General features: G+C 42.8%; 1 protein-coding gene across 1 annotated transcript in view; it reads left to right on the plus strand.

The window, feature by feature from the left end:
• Window positions 1–20,644, plus strand: part of TATDN1 (TatD DNase domain containing 1) — a 195,367-nt gene that overhangs the window by 17,232 nt on the left and 157,491 nt on the right. Inside the window, exon 2 of the mRNA XM_085604980.1 lies at window positions 20,021–20,086. Coding sequence (XP_085461106.1) covers window positions 20,021–20,086 — 66 coding nt within the window. The remainder of the gene's footprint in view (window positions 1–20,020; window positions 20,087–20,644) is intronic.

Genomic DNA, 20,644 nt, shown 5'->3' on the forward strand with positions numbered 1-20,644 from the left:
CCAGATGCGATGTGAAAATGAAAGGGGGCACGTCATTAAAAGGTGAACGGCCTCAAAAGCAAAACAATAATTAAACCTGCGATGCAAATGCCAAATGCCGACCGAATCATGAAGCACAGCATCCGTGAATCGGGTGATGTACAGATACACAAGCTGAGGCAAACAAGAAAACAAAATATTGCGCACAACGGAACCTTGATAGCGCGAGACTCGGCTCCGCCATTATTTCCGCCATTATTTCAAACCTTTCATCATGCCTGCGAAAACAAGAGCAGAGGTAGGCAAACTATACCAGGGGAGCTCGAGAGCAGGGAAGGGGAGCGAGCAGGCCAGCAAACAGCAGATGAAGTGCTGCTGCCGCGAATCCGGCCCGTGCTGTGTGAAGAACTGTTCCTAGTTTGTGAGTAGAAAGTGAAACAAATGTTCATACATGTTAAGAGCAGCTGTCCCAAAAAAAAAGTCACCGTCAAGGAAACTGATTAGAAGGGAGGGGGTAGTGGAAGCATTAACCATGCAGGATGGCTCTGTCTCCTCCGTCTCTGCGATGAGGCGGGGAGAGAAGGGAGGGGGAAGGTCAATCCGAGGAGCGTCAAGGAAACTGATTAGAAGGGAGGGGGGAGTGCGAAAAGAGCGGGGAGAGAAGGGAGGGTGTACAAACAAAGGAGCCAAAGCTATAGAGAAGGGAGGGGGGAGTGGGAGCCGAGGAGCCATTAGATGGCAGCTGTGCACCTGCATGTGATCGTGCACTCAAGCTTTAGGCCAGCCAAAAGACTGTGGGTAGCACTTTGAAAATCCCACTTACAAAATATCTCGCACAGAGCAGCGCAAGCGCTAGCTCAGGCGAGACCTAAAAACTGTCTAAGTCTGTATCGACACCTTTATTATAGATCCCACTTGGCAGAATTAAAAGAAAAATTATATATGAGTATATGGAAAAGTAACAACACCATTACCCTGTCTGCCGTATCAACATGTTTCTGCCGTAGATTGCCGACCGATAGGGTAGATGGCATTCATCAGGATACGGATCCCTTAAGAAGGTTCTAGAGAGGTACCCTCCTAGTCTTGTTACTATATGGTAGGGGAGTCGTAAATGGCTATACTTGCCCGTTCTGTAGAAACACACCGTCTGCGTACCCGAGTTTCATCAACGATTATCCTAACTCAGGAACAGAGTGGGGACACCATCCTGTAGTCACACTTACTCCAAGTTGCGGGTGTCTCTTAATTGGCCAGTCTCATCCCTCAGACCTCTGACATGAGAGGCACAGAGCACTGTTGCGTTTGTGGAATGGTGACATGACTGTACTGGAGAAGAAACGAGCTGAAGGGTGTTAGAATGTCTGTATAACTTAGAAAAACGTCTAATTCAAATAAGCATAGGTTTATGTGACTACGCCGCAGCCCGCTTGCATTCTCGTAGAGAGAAATGTGCACGTTTTTTATTTCATGTGAACAAGCTTTTATCCACTTGTATGTGTTTCTTTGTGTGTTTGCAATTTCAGAAAATCAGCGAAAAAGAAGCGTAATCCATGGTTTCTCAGCCTTGCCAAGGGTTGCATATCAGGCGTTAGAGCAACACATAATGAGGTGTATTTCGCATCACGGCAGGCACAATGACTTATCACGCAAATCAGATCAGCTCAGAGCATCATCTCACATAGCATGGGTTTAAATGTTTCTCTCCCGAGTCCGTTGTACAGATGAGGAGCATGTTCCCTGCCACTTACTTTGTCTGCGCCAATCAAAAGGTGCCTGTGCGCTGTGACTTGACTGGCAATGAAGACCTGAGTTCTGCCCTGCACCTGTGCCAGTTCTGGTGAATATGGGCGCATCCTGCACTGCTGGCAGTGGATTGATAGAATCAGCTGCCACTCACGGTGATCCCCTGAATGGTTCAGGTGCTTTTGCAGCTTCCAAGCCATTTTGACTTTTATTGGGATCCCCATGCACGAGAGGAGGAAGGAAAATACCGGCACTTGTGCCTGGCGAAAAGCAAGGAAGAGCCTAGTGGAGAGGTGGAAAACATGGCAGCAAAGGCAGAGCCAGGAAATGATGGCAGATGGGTGAGAAAGGTAGAGGAAAAAACAAGTGAGGAGGAGCAGCTTTCTTTTGAAGGGAGAGAGTCGGGTCTTTAGTAGTCCATATAGTCCTGCATGTCTCTATTGTGAAATGCAAATGGCTTGAGCCCTTACCGGGCCGATCACATGCACACCTGAATATTGGCTTTTCATCGCAATAAATATTTCCCCAGGGGACTGATGTACTGGAGGCATGAACTGAGATAATTGCATAATTGTGCAGGAAGCAGCCACCACTCTTCACATAAGCCAAATATACAATTCCACAAAATTGATTTGACTGGATTAAAATTTTCAGTATGTACTTGTCCAAGAGCAAGATACTGAGGGAGAGTGGTTAGTGAGAGACACAAGATGATGGCAAGCGAGGGATGTTCGAGAGAGAGCTGAAATTAGAGATGAGGACACATGCAATGTGGCAGAAGGCTGTAGGGAGAGAGAGGAGAGTGAATTAAAAGAGAAGAGGGACTTTGCGCAAAAGAGCTGAGAGCAAAAAGGGAACACTGAAATGTGGGAGGGAAGGGAGGAAAAAGAGGGTCGATAGGAGACTAAGTAGACATGAGTAGAATGAAGTGTAGGAGGAAGGGATGGGTGAAAGTTAATGTTAGTGAGGCAGGCAATTGCAGGGTTAATTTAGAGTTCACCTCAAAACCGTTTTCAGGCACAGAAGCACTACAGTGGTCATGATGAGACCGGTGTCTATGTTGTTTTAGAGTTATTGATGATATAGCGCTAGTTAGTACGACTAAGTCCGGGGCTCACTTCAGCCTAGCTGAGCTGGCCTCTGAGTGTCTCATTAGCATCTGGTCTTGCAGCACATTATGACTTGGTGATATAAGAATTAAACGCACTCACTGCAGTGTTTTATTGGTTATCGGTGCGTGTGGTGTTTTACCGCACTGTTGTTGTCAGCTGCGTGTTGGTGGCGATTGTGGTATTTTATCTTGCCACATCCTTGGAAGTCTATGCACCCTGAGAGCTGTTCATTTCCCGTTATCACGGGGTTGGTGATCGGCATCTCTGCGTGTGGGGATCCTTCTCCTTCTGTCGAGTACCCCGTGTGGCTTAAGTTTCTTATCAGCAGATTCTTCAAATTAATGCAAAACTAGTTATTTTCCTCAATCCTTATTTTCAACAAGTCTTAAGCGCTGAAGTTACTGGTCACTCTGATAGGCACAGCCTCATCACTGCCTATCAACACCTTTTGGGATATATATATATTATTTTTCATATCCTCTTGTTGTGGGTATATCACTGAAGAGCACGCTGATAGGCACAGCTTATTTTATATTGCCTATCAGTACTGTGGAGTTCATTCGGCAGAATTTCCTGCGTCATTCATCATAATTGCCACATTTTATTTCCACAAGTCCTTTTTTTTCACGCTTATGGGCACTGCTTGTGTCTGCCTGTCTTACCAACTAAAGATCGTTGCACGCTGATAGGCACAGCTTTTGTTACATGTATGTGATTACCGCAAAAGTCATCTTGAAATGTCAGTTTATGCCTGTCATACATGCTGTTAAATAAGGTTTCATTATTGTATATATTAGGTTGTTATGTGATTTTTTTCCTGCTTTTAATTGTTTTGTGCACTTATACTGGGTCCATTACAAGGCTATTCTAGTAAGGAATATAGTTTCTATTTTGTGTATTTTCAGCATGGCTGCGTTAAACATGGCATTACCTCCTCCTTTTCTCAATGAAGAAGGTGATCCTACTATATGTTGGAAAGATTGGAGGGTTATATTTGAATCATACTTGATTGCGATAGGAGGAGAAAAGTTTTCAAATTTCAGGAAGCAGCACATCTTACTACATAATCTAGGAGTAGAAGGTAGGAAGATTTATAATAATTTGGAAGGCCCTGACACAGATGATGAAGGGGGTAGTGAAGGTGATTTCAACGTTTATTTAGCTACCATGAACAAACTGGAGAAGCATTTTGGTAAAGCAATAAATGTTGTGTTGGAAAGGCACACATTTTTTTCAAGAGCTCAAGGTAAAAGTGAAAAGGTAAAATCTTATATTCAGGGCAAGGCCTGGAGCCTCATTAAATCATTTCTCACTGAAAGATCTCAGGTGGTTTCCATGGGTGAGTTCTGCTCTAGTCCATTTGTCCTACCCTGTGGAGTTCCACAGGGCTCATCCTTGAGCCCGACCCTGTTTAATATCTATGTGTCATCATTGGCCCCCATTATTAAGACCCTGGGGTTTGACTTAACATCCTATGCTGATGATAATCAAATTGTGGTATCCGTGCAGCAAGGCCAGGAGGACAGCTTGGCAATCAGATTTCATGATTGCATGATGGCAGTGAGTCTCTGGATGGCGGAAAACTGCCTGAAGCTGAATTCTGATAAAACTGAGGTCATGGTGTTTGGAAACACTCCAACTTTTTGGAATTCTAAATGGTGGCCGGTCAGTATGGGAAATTTCCCAGCCCCAGCTCCAAAAGTAAAAAACCTGGGAGTAATAGTGGATGACAAGCTGAACTTGGGGGCCCAAATCAATTCAGTCTCTTCATCTACATCTTTCGTTCTGCGGACTATGAGAAAAATCCTGCCTTTCTTGCCTACAGGTAGCCAGAAAACAGTCGTCTCTGCCTTGGTGATGTCCAAATTAGACTACTGTAATGGTCTCTATCTTAACATCCAGGAGCGTTTTTTGAAGAAATTGCAGAGGCTGCAGAATGCAGCAGCCAGATTATTGTCCGGGATCCCTAAATTTGCACCCATATCGAAGGAAATTCAGAAACTGCACTGGCTTCCAGTCAGGAAAAGGATTCTCTTTAAAACATTATGCACTGCTTTTAAGGCTCTCCACGCGACCGGACCGGTCTATTTGCAAGAACACCTAAAATGGTATATACCATGTAGAGATCTCCGGTCTCGGGGAGCAAAACTTGCCTCTATCCCCAAGGTAAAAAAACAATCTTGGGGAGGCAGAAGATTTGTAGTAGGGGCAGCAAAGGCCTGGAATGCCCTTCCGGCCCAACTCAGAAACCTGTCGACCTGCTGTCCTTTAGAAGGGCTTTAAAAACATGGTTATTTACCCACTAAATGCGCGTGCTTCACTCCGCTCGTTGGTAACGTGGCTACTTAAGCTTTGGTAACAGCGCCAGGACACCCTAGGGTAACCGTTGCGCTTTATAAATTATTTAACATAACATAACAACATAACATTATATTGCAGCTCTAAAGGGTTTATCCAACACTTGTGAGTTCGAAGGGCTAACTGACTCTCTTATTAGAGACCAGTTGGTCAGATGCACGAACAATCATAAAATTCAAGAGAAGCTTTTGACAGGTAACCCGGATCTGAAACAAGCAATAGAAATAGCTTTAGGTGTGGAACACACAGCTGAATGTATAAAATAAATTAATGTAAGTGAGGAATCCAAATGTCATGAGGTGAATGCTATTGTCAAACAAGATATGTCAAAGGAAAAAGATTTCAAACAGAAAAATGTGATAATTCCAGGTTCAAAAATTAAATGTTATAGGTGTGGCAACCCAGCACACTTGGCCAATAGTCCTTCTTGCCCTGCAAGGAATGCGACATGCCACATATGTGGAAAGAAAGGACATATAGCCAGAGCATTTCATGAAAATTCAAAGAGAGTTTCTCTGATTGAATCCGAAACTGTACCTGCAGACAATAAGTTGATGTTCCAAGTGGAAGATAAGGACAGTGTAGTTAAATTTCCGGAATGCACGATCACGGTAGGCAACAAGTTGGTAAGAGTTTTCGCTGATTCATGCTCTCCATACACCTTATTAGACGGTAAAGTATTTGAAGGGTTGTTTCCCAATAAATTAGAAACACTTGAAGAAGCAAACATAAAACCCAGAGGGTATGGGGGAGACCCTATTTCACTGCTTGGGATGACTACTATGAGAATTGAGTACAAAGGCAGAAGCACAGTAGGTAAAATTTATGTATCTGAGAAAGGGTCTAATTTAATTGGTTGGAGACATCAAAAAGACCTAGGTATGAAGCTCGACCCCAACAGCAGGGATCAAGTTCTTTTAGTAGAAAGATCAGTATGTGGCCAAGCTATTTGTGAAGAATTTCCGGAAGCATTTACTAATAAATTAGGTCTACTTAAAAATTATCAGCATTGCATAAAACTCAAAGACAAGGCCAAGGCCATTACATATAAAGTGAGCCAATTCCTCATTTAATGCATGAACCCTTACAGAAAGAATTAAATAGACTACTAGAGCTAGGTGTCATAGAACCCATAGAGTGCTCCCAATGGCTATCCCCCATTGTAATCACGTCCAAGGCTGCTAGCAAAGAAATTAGACTTTGCATTGATCTCAGGGACCTAAATAAAGATATTTGGGTAGATAGGCATCCGCTACCCAGAATACATTAAATCCTTACCCTAATTAAAGATGCCAGTCATTTCAGTGTCCTTGATTTATCATCGGCATATCACCAAGTGGAGTTACATCCGGAGTGCCGACACTTAACCTCATTTATTACACGCTTGGCAGCGTTCCAATATCTCCGAATGCCTTTTGGGCTAGCATCAGCTGCGGCTGCATTTCAAAGAATTATGCAGCATGTACTCAAAGACGTACCAGGTACGTTGTGGTTTCAAGATGACATTTTGATTTTTGGCAGAGATGATCTTGAACACAATGACAGGTTCAGGAGTACCCTACAAAAGCTGAGCCAAGCAGGTCTTACATTAAAAAGAGACAAGTGCCAAATAGGTGTAAAATCCGTAGAATATTTAGGGCATACCATTTCCAGTGAAGGAATCAAACCTAAAATGAATCTTGTGGAAGCCATACTTGAAGCAGCTGCTCCCACCAATGTAGAGGAATTAAAATCCTTTTTAGGATTATCTGAATATTATTCTAAATTTATTCAAAATTATGCCAGCAGGGTGGAACCGTTGCGCAATCTCCTCAAAACCAAACATCCATTTGATTGGAATGAAGACTGCAAAACTAGTAGACAACACATCAAGAACCTTAAAAGAACTCATCAGAAATGGGTGGCCTGAGCAAAAGAACATGCTACCTGACCTGGTTGGTAAATTCTGGGAAGTAAGGCAAGAATGAGTATAATTAATGGAACTATATATCGTGGGAAGAAAATTGTACCCCCTGAAGGAATGAGAGACAAAATCATTACTCTAGCGCATGTAGGACATCTTGGTCGGAGTTTAACTAAAAACAAAGTAAGGGAAGAATACTGGTGGGCAAGTATGGACAGAATGGTGGAAAGTGTAGTCAATAACTGTGTAGACTGTGCCAAAAGTGACAAAACTCTGTCTATAAGGAAACCTCCATTGTCGCCGGTTGAAGTTCCAGACCGTCCATGGTCTAAACTGGCGTTAGACATTATTGGACCTTTAAATCTTAGACAAGCTACTGACCGTTTTATCATGGTCCTCATGGACTATCACTCAAGATGGGTGGTAACCAAATGGGTAAACATTATTGATACAAGGAATCTAATTCAATTTTTAAAGGAGACTTTCTATGAGGAAGGTATACCGGATTCAACTGTAGCAGACAATGGGGTCAAATTTACCTCAGACTTGATGAAGAATTTTTTGTCTGACCTACGCATTAACCATCTGAAAACAGCGTTATATTGTCCCAGAGCTAATGGATTAGTAGAACGCATGAACAGGGTCATTAAAGAATGTCTACAAAGAGCAGAAGCCACAGGCATAGCTGCCAAACAAGCCCTGCAAGAAATGATATGGTCATACAGAACCGCACCAAACACAGTCACACGAGTTTCACCATTTGTATCTCTGAAAGGAAGGAAACCTAAGACCAATCTCACAGCAGGGTGGCTGCGTAATACATACAACTGCAACATAGACTGGCTGGACATCGCAAGAAAAATTGCAAATCAACAAGAGAAATATAAAATGAGGTATGACCAGAAAAAGGGCGTCAATGTACCATCATTTGAATCAGGTGATTGGGTTCGCATAGACTTTCCACCGGCTAAAAGAAGGAATTTTTCCAGATTTTCTGAGCCCGTCAAAATTGCAAGTGTAGGAAGAAATGTTGTCCATTTGGAAAATGGACAAACGTGGGGAATGGACAGAGTGGTCAAGTGTAAATCTCCACAAATAGGGGAAGGAGTTGCAGTATCTTCGCCTAGTAACTCTGACTGTGTTCGCAGATTGACAAGAAACATCACACGTCCTTCTTGGCACAAAGACTATAGTATTACTTAAAGTTGCTTCCATTCTTATTGCTCTCTACAGGGGCAGCTTTCCTGTTATTCCAATGGGGATTCTCTTTTGTTTGATCTCTTTGTTGTTTTCCCTGCCCAGGGAGATGTGTTGTAACCTGTGGTTTGCCCCGCTTTTCGCCCTCCACCTTCTGCCAAATGGTACTCCCCTCCCTTTGTTCCCAACATTCTATTGCTGCCTCTTTGGGTCCTGTTTGACTAGAAGGCGATGGACTGCGTTGGTGGTGGATAATAAAGTACGTTCTTACCTGAGTACTTTGGTTCTTCATAACACGCGTCATGACCATTAGCCAAAGTCAACTGGGCACTAGGTTAGTGCCCTTCCATTTCAGCTGCTTTGCAGCAGTTTTAGGATCTTCTTAGAGTTTTCTGTTGCTCAAATGGGTGTACTTTCTGATATTTTTGTATTTCCTTCGTCTTCATTGGTTGATTTTGCTCGCAAGAAAGTGTCACTCATAGTCGTTGAATGTTGAACGCAGTTCGAAGTAGGTGTTTGTGGATGTATATTATTAAATGTATCTTATCTATTAGATTATTTATTGGCTTGCTAGCTGATATATTGCTAGTTTAACCCTAAAATGTCACATCTGACCACTGAATGCGTGCAGCTTTTGTGTCTAAACACTGTAAAAGATAATGTTTCTGGGATATGTGCCAGACTTTTTTTTGACTTCCTTCACTTTCTCAGACTATCAATGACTTTTGTTGTCTTTCTATTTGTGTTATCTCTACGCTCATCTGCCATTTGATTTATACTTAGTTTTTTCGGACCTTCCTTTGAAGGCAGACTCTAAATCAGTCCTCTTAATAAACTATACTTAATTCAGTCTGCCTGCTTTCTTTGGAGGTGGATCTTATGTTGATATGTTGATCCTCTCACATTATTTGATTTTGATTTACTCTTGAGACATTTATTGCTGTTGATTAACTAGCCACTGTTTGCCTTTTGTAATGATGTTAATATTGATAAACCTATTAGGTTTAACTTGGAACTTTGTCTTGCGTAAGTTTATTTGATTGGTTTGGGCTCAGTCTTATGAAGGGTCAGTCTAAATCCTACGAGTCGACCCTCTTAAATTATTTTAATTACAGCATTAGCATATTGTTGGTGGCGAATGCAGACAATGAGCCAGTTAACCTAATTAACAAATTAATTGGGCTAATTAGTTAAACCTTTTCGTGGTGGAAAGTTGAAGAATCGTGGAGAGTTTGAATTATTCCCAGAGTAACCATGCATGTTGTTTAATGAGTGGATTCAGTGAGTATCAATAAGATTTTGCGTAGTGTGAGATGTCATGCTACTTGTGAGGTGGTATATTGATTTGGTTATTTCATTTGTAATTGTGCTTTTTCAATGATGATGTGCTTTGGGGATGCTTTGGAAAAAGTTGAAGTTTAATGCTGTTTAGTATTTCAGTGTGTTGTGTTGTGCTGCAAATTATATTTTGTTAAAGATATTGATTTTATGAGGTTTACGAAAAGGATTTGGATTTAAGGAGGGCTCAAGTTTGATATAATATTGTCTGATGAACAAGGTGTGGTTCCAGGTTAATAATAGGTTGACCTTTTTGAGATCCTTAACAGTCTAGTTGTGAGTGGGAACTAATAAGAAGTAGTGGTGTTTAGTCTATGTGGAAGGCTTAACAACGCTCATTTCAAGGGTAGGTTGTTGCTGGTAAAAGGCCTATCTCTGTGTACGATTGGTGGTGCTTTTAAGATGCTATTTCCCTTTTTCATTACGTGTCCTAGTAGGGAGACAAAGGGCTTATGTGTTTTGGTTTCTTGATATTATGTATTATTTTAAGGTTTGTTTTGAAATGATATTGTGATTGACCGGAGCCGAGACCTGCAAGTTTTGAAGCACTGAATGAATGGGACTGCGTGGCCAATGAAAAATCACATCAGAAAATGCTAAAAGATCTGATTGGTAAGGCTGTGAAAAAGTGACTGGATGCCAGATCACGTTTACAGAAGGGGGAATGGCGTGAGAATGTGTTAGAGACTGTGGGTGTATTTCCTGCAATTGTTGCTGATTCAGTTTAATAATAAAGAAAAGAAAGATAAAACTAGAAATGAGACAGATATTGAGGATAAGAGTAATTCCGAAGGAGAGGGAAAATTCATGGATTGTTTCTTCATTGAAGCCAGACCATCCCCGTCTAACGAGACTCTTGTTCAAGTGAGAGAAGTGGAAGCAGGAGAGCCAATTATAAGGTGAGAGGAACCAGAGGCTGGTCCATCTTTCCAAAGGGAAATGAAAACAGTGGAGATTAATAATTTTAAGCTTCAAGAGAATTTGGATGAAATGATACAAATTGGAATTTATACTGATAAAATGGCAATGTTTAATAATGATGAATTGGTGTTTTTGAGGGCAGAAGCATGAAAACATGCTCAACGTGCAAATGAAAAACTTGAGGAACTGTCTAAAAAATTGAATTAGATTTATCTAAAAATAAAATGTAACACTTTTATAATGAGGCTAACCAAATGCGATTTGCAAGAATAAAAGTTTGCACCTTTGTGAGACAATTTAAGAGCATTACCTAATGTGATCAGAGACTTGAAAAATGTAACAAGGTACATACATTTTCCAACGTTTAGTGAAGATCTATATAGATTGTTTTCATTTGTAGTACCTAAAGATTTGTATGGTGAGTGTAAGACAATACTCAGTGGCCAGATCAGGAACCACAGAGAGATGCCCCTCTTTGTAAAGCAGTCTTAGATTGTCATGCAGACGTATACTCATGTAATTGAGCACTTGAAAGGAAAGGTTCCACAGAAACAAGTTACTTGGTTGAAATTATGAGAGCAGCGCAAAATGCAGGCTTAGCAGTACAAGCCTATTAGGAGAGATTGATTTACTGACAGCATAATGAAGTTGATGGTCTGGCGTGTCAGAATTTGTTTCAGCTTTTGTGTATACAAGATAAAAATTATTTATGGAGATCAACTGATGAGAAGTATGTATTACCAGCAGGTAAATGTGTGTTAGCCGCCATCTTCAGCTACACTGCAAAAGCATCCGCACCTTTATCTTCATCCTCCAAAATGTTAATGGTAATGCAGTCCAGAGTGTTGGACAGGGCTTCAGCTGAAACCCCCTTCCAATTTCTTAACTTGGATTTACTCTTAAAGGGCTGCCAACTTCTAACTGTGGAGGAGGATGTAAAAGAAAAAGTGACTGCGCTATGGTCATAACAGGGAAGGGAAGTAACTGATTGATTGGACACCCTGATATCCTTTGAAAATATATCGCCTAGGGTGTGACCTGCCTCATGTGTGGGGGCTGATACCAATTGAATCATTCCCAAGCTGGACAAGGTATCAATAAGTGCTAGAGAGTCTTGGTTGTTGTTCTCTTCAAAATGAAAATTAAAACTGTCCAAGATGGTCTGACACCTATTAGTCATAAAAGGTTCAATTAAGTAGCTTAGCTCATTTAAACAAGCATTTACAATGCAATGGTCTCGGCATTGTTAAAGTTAAAGCTATTGGCATTGCTCATGACATTATTTTTGTTTATGTTTTTGTTTTTAAAATATTTAAAGAAACCGCATTGTTATTTACAGTGTCAATAGCTTAATCACTCTCAAATGCGAGACCTATTGCATTTGCACCCACACACAGAGCCACACACCCAAAGTCACCCACACACACACAGCCATCCACACAGAGCCACTCACATAGAGCAACCCACACACAAATAGAGCCACCCACAGAGCCGCCTACACACACAGAGTTACCCACACACACACATACCCACCACACATAGAGCCACCTACAAAAAAAGCCACCCACACACACACAGACCTTCCCCCACACACAGAGCCACACACTCACACACAGCCACCCACACACACACAGAGCCAGCCCCACACACACACAGAGCCAGCCCCACACACACACAGTGCCACCCCCACACACACACAGCGTCACCCCCCCACACACAGAGCCACCCCAACACACACACAGAGCCACACCCAAACAGAGCCACCCCCATACAGAGCCACCCCCACACAGAGCCACCCCACACACACACAGAGCCACACACACAGAGCCGCACAGTAACCTCAAAATTTGACACATATTTACTTTTTGCTGGATCAACTGACAAACCCCTCAACAGGTTCTATCAAGATTAAGAGAAACCTTTCCCCATCAAGGAGCCCAGGGAACTGGGTTTGAGTCTCGGTAATGACACTGAACAGCGTTCTGATACCTGATTGGATTCGGGTCAAGTTTGCGTTATATAAAATAAAACTCTGCAATATAGGTAATCCAGACAATACTTTTCAAATCTATACATGCATCTTGCTTTTCTCAGGGTGATTGTTTTATCAGACACAATATGTTTATTTTTTTTATGGTAACGCTCTAGTACCGTGCAGCTCGTTAAACTATTACAAAATGAGTCAAAAATGCCCAATCTAATAAATGGATTTCTATTGATGATGGTTGATTAGATGAATAAACTGGGTATAACCTCGGCTAACTGAAAGAGAAAATCAAATTACTTTCAAGTCTATAAAACCGAGTTCCCAGTCATAGCTAACATTTCCTCTGTATTTGCTGGGCCATATATAAACGTATGCAACATCACTCCAAAATATGCTAATTCAGTATGACAATACCTTACTCCTGCAGGCTCGGTCTTTATGTTGTGTCCTGCAGCCTCGAAAAACGGAGCAGTTCGCTGTGATCTCGCAAGTGAAAGCAGCTCCTGGCGTTGAATACAGACCTTAAGAAACCTAGAAATGCCTGTTATGCACATTTCTTATGAGCTGGCATTACCCCAGAGACTCGTGTTTTCCAAGAGCGTTTCCATCTCTGAAAATCCTTCAGAAGTGCTTCAAATTTGCAAACATGTGATGGTTAAAAATATATATTTTCGAGTCTCGGCTGGGACGTTTAAACTTAATCTCCCCATGTCAAAATAAATGTGTCCGTCTGGAACGCAACTGGTGCGCGTGTAAAGCGCTCTGATACTTTCGGGTCGCCCTATATAACATTCCAAAAATTAAAATATATATATTGGGACAGTAATGTGCTTGAGACGCACGTTTAATGGCACAGGGCGTCCTAACTCCTGCTGTTCAACTTCTGGACCAATAAGCACAGGACAATGTTTAAAGTGCAGCCCAAGCTGGCTCAGGTTAACACCCCTGCGGGTATATACGTGTGCTCGCAGTGAAACGGGAGGCGGCTGTTTCCTAAAGAGAGTGTAGAAGCGGCAGTGAGGGCGACTCCATTGGAATGTCACTCTAAAGACCGTCAGAGTCAGCCCCAGACGCGTAAATTCGGTGACTCCCAGCCCAGTGTTCAGAGTCAGACGGCGCGTAGCTTGGCAGAGCCGGGACTCCGCTGCAGCACAGTGCCCGGTGGAGCTCCTCCAGCAATGCGGTGCAGAGGGGCCCCAAACCTCCAGGGACCCCAATCCTTTAGATGGGCCAAAGCAGCCCAAGCCCAACGAACACCTGCGAGATATGGGCGATGGACCGACGGACTAATATATCAGGGCCTCATTCGCATATCAGACTCTTTGATAAAGAGCCTCGATGTTCTGATGTATGGGTCCGGAGACCCCGTGATTGACAGGCTCCCCCAAGGCTCTTACCCTCGTAGAGTCCTGGTGCTGGTTACCTCTGCCGGGCAATTCCCCCGTTCCTAGGGTGCAGAGCAGGCTGGGCCTCTGTAGACCTACCGATGTAGGTAGATGGTGTTGATCGCACCGTCCTATCCCCATCGCCACCCCCACCCCCATCATCACGTGTAAAGCGGGGGCTCTGCCCTAGTGCCACCCCGTGACTGGCGGACATGCTGGTCCCTACCGCTTTAGTGCAAGCTGGTCGGGTTACATCCATACACCCTTTAAACGCCCCTGGTGCGAGGATGGGCCTGACATAACATGGGGCCTGCGATTACTACTATCTGGGACTCTGGGGAATCGGGGATTTATGGTATCATAGCCCGTCTGCGCATACTCCTACCCCGGGATTCCTGCAGGACTGGGTCTCGCGCCCTAGTATGGCACCCGAGGGGGCATGGTTGGGGGGGCTCTGCCTACCTCTGCAGGATGGGTTTGTTTCCCCTCTAAGGGTCTGGCTGGGTCAGTGCCCCCCCCCTTCAATCATACATGACATGGGACCGGGGCTTACCCCCTCCCAGGGGGCTCCGGGAGGGTACTGGGTCTGCATGGCACCATCAGCGGCGTGGCACGGGGCCTGTGCCTACCGCTCCTCCGGATCGGATTAATGCGCGGCTGGGACCGGGTCTGTGAAACTCCCCCGGGTGCATCCATCGAGACATGAGAAGACCGGCCTTGCGCCTCCGGCCCGGTATCCCTGCAGGGCTGGCTGGGACTGTGGTGGTGGGAGCCCGCTTTGCCCCCATTCCCCCATGCGCCGGGGTGAACCGCGCCCCTCTGCTCTCTGCCTGGGTGGCGGCAGACCCCGTCCACTGGCCCCGCAAATCCCAACTGACTTCTTTCAGCGGCCTCTGATGGTAATTACAGTAATCGAAGCTGCCATATATCTTTAACCAATTACCGCGCACAAAAGGCCCCCGGGAGCCCCATGCTGGGCCAGCCTGAGAGGACAGGGGGGAGGAGACCAGAGCAGCAGCCGAACACGGGAGCCGAGAACAGGGGTAGAGGACGCCATTAACACCACCGCCTTTCTCCGAGGTCAAGCAGAAATGCCTCGGAGAAACGCAGCGGCGTTTTCGGATTCGGGGGCGTGTTTTTCTTTCTCTCCTCTTGCCATTGGCTGGAATGTTTACATTCCAGAGGAGAGAAAGAAAGTTAAACACACGCCCCGAATCCGAAAAAGACGGGGCTTGTTTGGAGAGACAAAGCTCTTCTCCAATGGCTGACCAGCATTTAAGAGGCCAGCCAATGGAGAAGAGGGAAAAAAGGGGCGGGTTAAAGCCCCACTCCTAAAACATTAAATCTCGCGAGCGAGACTTTAAACACAATAGCCGTCCCCCTCCCGGCCTAATGGCCATATCCACCCATCGAATTGAGTCATTTGACTGAATGGCATCAACTAGGTCTGGACCTTACTTTTTATTGGCCCAGGTCTCAGTTATAAAGACCCAGTCAGGGTCCCAAGAAGCCAGAAAAACAGCGAACTCCAGTTTGTTTTATAAGCTAGCGTGAATTTATAAGGAAACCTTTAAACATAGCCTCTGCTATATGGCTAGTGCACCCTTTTATCTATATCAGGTGTAGAGACTGGGGATTACCCATCCACCTGTTAAGACCCCCGCCCCTGCCTTGTGGATAGTTCACCTGAAAACCACACGTCAAACAGCAACATTGCTGCTGCGCATAGAGGTCCAAGTAAGGGAACACATTCCAGCCAACCTCATAACTTTAATAGGAAATTTCTGGAGTATCTGGTAGCTGATGTCTGCTCGCCAATGAACAGACCAGGGTTCCGAGTGCAGTCCGGACACGGATGAGCGCAGACGGGTTTGCTTTAGGCATGCCCGCTGCGCGTCCGCGTACACATGGCCCTTAAATAGTAGCGTCTAGTTGACCACTAGAACGCTACCTGCATATCCCCTGCGTGTGAGATGCTGCCTGCTTCCCTCTGCAACAATTGTACTGTTAAACTCTAGCTTTAGCCATGCTACTATTACCATAATGTACGTTGACACAGGTCAAGGAAGACGCTCACAACAGGAAATTAATCAGGCCTTCTATTCATATCGTACATAGTTATATTCCAATGAGACAAAAGAGAATTATTCAGAACTCATATTGCTTCTAGACCAGTGTTCCCGAAACTGTGGGTCGCACCCCACTGTTGGGTTGTGATCCGATTTTTAGTGGGTCACAAAAGTCCAAGCAATAAGTAAAGATACCTTTAAATTCTGTATTTCTCTTGTCACATTTGCTGATTTTCACAGGAATAGGTCAAATATCAGGCTAGGCTTTTGATAAATCAATGCTTATTTTTGTAAACAGGGATTGGTTTATACAAACTCCCCTCGCTTTGCAGTTAGCAAAAGTAAAGTTAATTATGTGACAATGTTACTGGGGTACAGAGACTGTGAAAGGAAAGGCTATAGGATGTCATTTTATGGAACTCCTAGCTTTTTTCAAAATATGTGAAATTAGCTAAATGTTTTTGAAATGCTTCAGTTTTAATGATGCGTAGTGTCGTAACTGATGTATAGATGAGGTTGCTCCTAAAACAAAATATTTAGATCACAGTCTAATTCATGCTATATGCTGTGGTACACCTTTCTTTTTTTAAATGGAAGCAGTTTTCTTGAGTTCTGTTCAACACGCTCCTGCTCAGTCCCACCTCCCAAAACAACTCTCCCCTACTATCAATGAACAGAGGAGTTGTTGGAAGTTCATCAATGATGCAAGAGATAAGTAACTATGGATCTGACCAGAGGGAAAACACCCAGAAAAGATGGGTTCCAACATAGAACATTATGCTACACAAAAAAAGATTAGGAGAATATTCAATTCATCACCTGAGCTGTCCTATAGAGCTCTTTATTCACCCACCTGAGACTTGAAAATGGCAATCTCAGATTCTGGAAATCAGTTGTTCACTCTGTCATTCGAGTAGACCCGTTGACATTTGAGGAGTGACTGACTTACATGCAGAAGGCCTACTGATCAGATGCCTAAAGCTGGACTACTTTCCATCAGCCCTATTACTTTTTCTAGTCCGCTAGTGGAAGGGACTATTGGACAGTTTTAGATTGGGCCTCCTGCTTACCCACTAGCAACCACATTAGAGCTGTGAGGCCAGTAAATGGGATAGGTAATAGCACTTAAGATAAACCCTAATTAAAAATAAATACATAATGATCAACCACATAGCCTCATCTACTGCAATTTTAGGATACCCACCTTATTCAATTTCTTCACAGACACCCTGTTTCTAGTCTACAGCTTTGGTGTGACATCCTTATGAATTCTGAATGTTATATTGCTAGTTTGCTTCAATTGCACTACCCAATAGCAATGTATTTAAAAAAATAGTACAGGACTGTATCCACACTATCGCTGATGACATGGAATGAAGTGGTCACCTAACTTCTCTTTCATAATGAGCACACCACTTACTGGTCACCTGGGCACCAGTGTTCTTTACTGCTTCTATGCAAGTTAGGTTTGATTCATTATGCAGAAGCATCTAGGACTGGCTCACCCCTCGTCATCATTAGAACCTTTCCAGCGCCTATCACATACTTAGTTCTTTTTTCCTACAGCACACCTTCTTCCTGAATGTAATGCACTTTGCTTCTTTTTAGGTCGAGCCTGGCGGCAGAGCGCATGCGCTGCTTGCTCTACGAGGACTGCTGTATTAGGTTATGTTGTTAAAGCGTCTCACACTCTCCGCCCATATTTGTCGTTGGCTTTGTGTCAATGTCCTTCATAAATGGTGGCTTCTGATTCGTAAATGGGCTTGTTAGTCCCGCCTTGGTACTGCCTTGTCTCCATCTGTTTAACGGCCCATAACGACTGGACCTTTTACTTGGCTGGTTACACGGCCTGCTTTATCTAGGGGGTAAACACTATTTTTGTTAATGGTTGGCTCTGATGGGGACACCGGCGGCTGCTTTAGGGACACCGCGATCATTTTCAATGTTAATTTTATTTATTTTTCATATTGAGCGCGGCGTCCATTTCTGGAACATCTCGCTCTGTTTAATTCTTTTTTTTTACTTGCCCCAGGGACACCGTGCTGTTTGTTTATTTAGTTTTTTACTTTAAAACTGAGCGCGGCGCAGCTTCAAGGACATCGCGCTCGTTTTTTTTTTAAAACTTTCACACTCAGCGTGGCGCCCACTTCAAGGACACCGCGCTCAGTGTTAAAGTAAAAACAAAAAAAAGAAACCAAGTGCGGTGTCCTTGAAGCTGTGCCACGCTCAGTTTTAAAGTTAAACAAAAACATTTGCAATGCAATAGATCTCGCATTTACGTGAGTTTAAGCTATTGGCATTGTCATTTACAATGCCAATAGCTTAAAGTCGCATAAATGCGAGACCTATTGCATTGCAAGTGCTTGTTTTAGTTTAACTTAAGGTAGGTGTAACGGAATAAGGCGCTCCTACAAAATTACACAGATATTTTTGTTAAGACTGATTATACTGCGGTGCCATCAAACAATGGGAAAAACACCCAATTTCCCAAGAGAAAGACAAATAGATCACAGATTATGCTGATGCACACGCTCAATGTCCATATACAGTATACAAGTTCCTGAGATAGCACAAAATTCAATTGGGCTCCTGATCTTTTTAGTCTTCTTTTATTTCCAAAATCTTCCATTCCCAACGCATTTCGTCGCTATGGTAATCAACCGTGCGACTTCCTCAGGGCTGGAAGTAACAAATAACCACAATTGTAGTACCAACAAATATAAGAAAATTAAAATAACAGCTAAAGTGAGCCCAAAGAAAACCTCATGCATGAGGACTACACACAGTGCTTACAACATAACAGTTTCCAGTGCTCAGTAAACACACATGCAAATGTTCTACTAACCTACATTCCTTATTTAAATGATAACAAGTATAATATAGTGTCCCTAAGATTAATGTGTATACGTAATTTCATAATCCTATAGTGATTACCAATCAAATAGTTTGAATTATTATCATGCCACCATTAGTATCTAATGTGCGCAAACCCCGCAAATAATTGATTGATCATTACCTTAAACTTCAATTAGGTCATGTATCTGACATCAAATAAATATCAACAGGATGAGTTATGGAGCACATGGGGCAAGGTTTCTCAGTACGCACCAGTCACCTCATATTTCCAAAACCGAACCATCATACCTCCCGTATTCGTGTATGAATTCCAACTATAATGTGACTCCACGTTTCAAAAGAAGATATCCTCTGCAAAGAATACATATAATATGATCAATCCTTAATATGACTTTACTCTTGCAATATATGTTGTAAACCAACTACGTGTTTCTATAGCATATAATCTCTTACCTCGACTATTCTTTCAATATATTTCAAAACGAATTTCGCCACATTATAATCCAAATGTTGCTGTTAGTTATTCTTGCCGCGTAATATCGTAAATTGAAGCTCACACGTCCCTGAAGTACGGGGACTTTTAAAGTTAAACAAAAACATTTGCAATGCAATAGATCTCACATTTACGTGAGTTTAAGCTATTGGCATTGTCATTTACAATGCCAATAGCTTAAACTCGCATAAATGCGAGACCTATTGCATTGCAAATGCTTGTTTTAGTTTAGTTATCTCTTTACATCTCTTTTCCCCTACCCAACATGCTGCTTAGAAACAAACGGCGCAGTCTTGAAGTCATAAATTAAATACGTTCGGCAGATTGGACTTTTGCTTGACAAAGAACAAAAATGTTTTTACAATCCTGGGTGCCACCAAAGAGATTGTTCGTCCTTGTCAGGGGTGGCTGTCAGTTGTGTGATTAGTAAGAAGGTTGCTGTAGTACAGGAAAAGCTGTAAGGTGTTTTTCAAGGATGCAGGAGATAGGCTATGTGGTCAGGTGGTGACAGAGAAATGTATTCTTGAGTTCTGCTGCCGACAAGTCTTGGAAGGAAACAGTGCACCTTTAGATATACTTATTTTTGGTCAATTCTGTAAATGAAGTCAAACTTGTTGATTAACTTGACTGTGATTGTGAGACAGTGCCTGCTGAAACACTCTTGTGTTTGTTGCAGATATTGGTATTAATCTAACAGATCCGATGTTCAGAGGAGTGTATCGGGGGACACAGAAACATCAAGGTGAGTGTTTTGTTTGTATTTTATGAGAAACACTTTAAATATTGAATAATGCTACAAAGCAGTGAAGGGGCCTTGTGTTCCACAAGGAGTAGTTCGTGTGTAATACATTTAAAAAGTCAGTCAAGTACCCAGTAGACCTGACGTTTGTTATTTATTGGTAGGATAACCAGTGAGCCCTCTCTGTGCTGCAGATAACAATTTAGTGCCCACAATCGTTTTTATACACTTTTAGAATTGCTACAAAAAAGCACAGAACGAAATGCTTCAGGTACACAGAATACAACTTGTGCCTTATCAACTTATGTATAAGCGTCAATGCTGCTGAATCACAACATATTTGACACATAACACATATTGGTCAGAAGTTTAACTAGTTATTTGACCCATTTTATTTCATGTCCTAAACAAAACATCTCCATACATAACACGCTTTATACCTTCATCTTTACCAGTCCTAGAATTCACCACAACCTCACCAATTTGTTATTATCAATTTATCAAACTGTCAAAAAGCGAAGTAATTGTTCGGTTGTTATAAATTGGCCAATGACCTTTAGT

Source organism: Triturus cristatus, chromosome 5_1, assembly GCF_964204655.1.
Source record: "Triturus cristatus chromosome 5_1, aTriCri1.1, whole genome shotgun sequence".
NCBI lineage: Eukaryota > Metazoa > Chordata > Amphibia > Caudata > Salamandridae > Triturus > Triturus cristatus.